We start from the raw sequence: 949 nt of genomic DNA, 5'->3' as shown, positions 1-949 counted from the left end.
GCAGCCGCAGCAGCAACTCCCGGGCGCAGGCTTCGGCCTAGCTCAGCCAGGCCCTCAGGCCTTCAGCGGGGGTTTCGGGGGCCAGGCCTTCAACCCCGGGGTAGGCCCCACCTTCAGCCCCCCGCCCCCCCAGGCAGCTGCTGGCTTCACCCCGGCAGGGCCCGGGCCTCCTCCTCCCGGCGCCCCCGGGCCTCGTGGCTTCATCCACTTCCCCGGGGCCTCCCGCCCTGGATTCGCCAAGGCCCCCGGCCAGGCCGCCTCCTCTTCCCCGTTCGCCGACAGGAGCTTCCCCCCTCCTCCTCCTCAGCAGCAGCCCCCGCCCGAGGACGGGCCTAAAGGCTTCAGCCGGGCCTACGATCAGGGCGGGGAGAGGGGCCCGGCCTCATCCACCTCCACGTCCGCCGCCACCACCACCTCTTCCCCACCGGCTCCCCCGGCGACCGTCAACGGGGCCCAGCCCTCGGCCTTCGAGCGGAGCGCCCCCCCGGGGCCGGGCAGCGAGCCCGGGGGCGCCCGCTGCTTCAAGGCCTCCGGCTCTCGCGGCCCGGCGTCGTCCTCCGAGCCGGTCTACCCGTGCGGCTTCTGCCTGGGCGAGGTGCACGACGACCAGGACGCCATCTTGTGCGAGGCCTCCTGCCAGAAGTGGTTCCACCGCGAGTGCACGGGGATGACGGAGACAGCCTACGGCCTGCTGACCCGCGAGACCTCCGCCGTCTGGGCCTGTGACTTCTGCCTGAAGACGAAGGAGATCCAGTCAGTGTACCTGAGGGAGAACCTGGGCCAGGTGACAGCAGCAGCAGCTACAGCAGCGGAGGGCTGACCGGGCTCCCTGACCTCCCCCCCCCCATCACCACCACCACCGTGGGAGCAAGGGCCCTCCAAGAAACCTTACTTCTCTTTTTTCTCTCTCTCTCTTTTTTTCTCTCTGTGTCTCTCTCTCTCTCTCTCT

General features: G+C 70.3%; 1 protein-coding gene across 1 annotated transcript; it reads left to right on the top strand.

Moving 5' to 3' along the window:
• Nucleotides 1-4: 4 nt before the first annotated feature.
• Nucleotides 5-943, top strand: LOC122545962 (pygopus homolog 2-like; the record flags this gene model as incomplete). The annotated part of the gene is made up of 1 exon (XM_043684821.1): nt 5-943. A coding segment is annotated over one exon (816 nt), but the record flags the coding sequence as incomplete, so codon positions are not given.
• Between the last annotated feature and the right edge of the window lie 6 nt (nt 944-949).

Source organism: Chiloscyllium plagiosum, unplaced genomic scaffold (assembly GCF_004010195.1).
Source record: "Chiloscyllium plagiosum isolate BGI_BamShark_2017 unplaced genomic scaffold, ASM401019v2 scaf_25719, whole genome shotgun sequence".
Classification (NCBI taxonomy): Eukaryota; Metazoa; Chordata; class Chondrichthyes; order Orectolobiformes; family Hemiscylliidae; genus Chiloscyllium; species Chiloscyllium plagiosum.
This window is presented reverse-complemented; position numbering and strand designations above follow the sequence as displayed.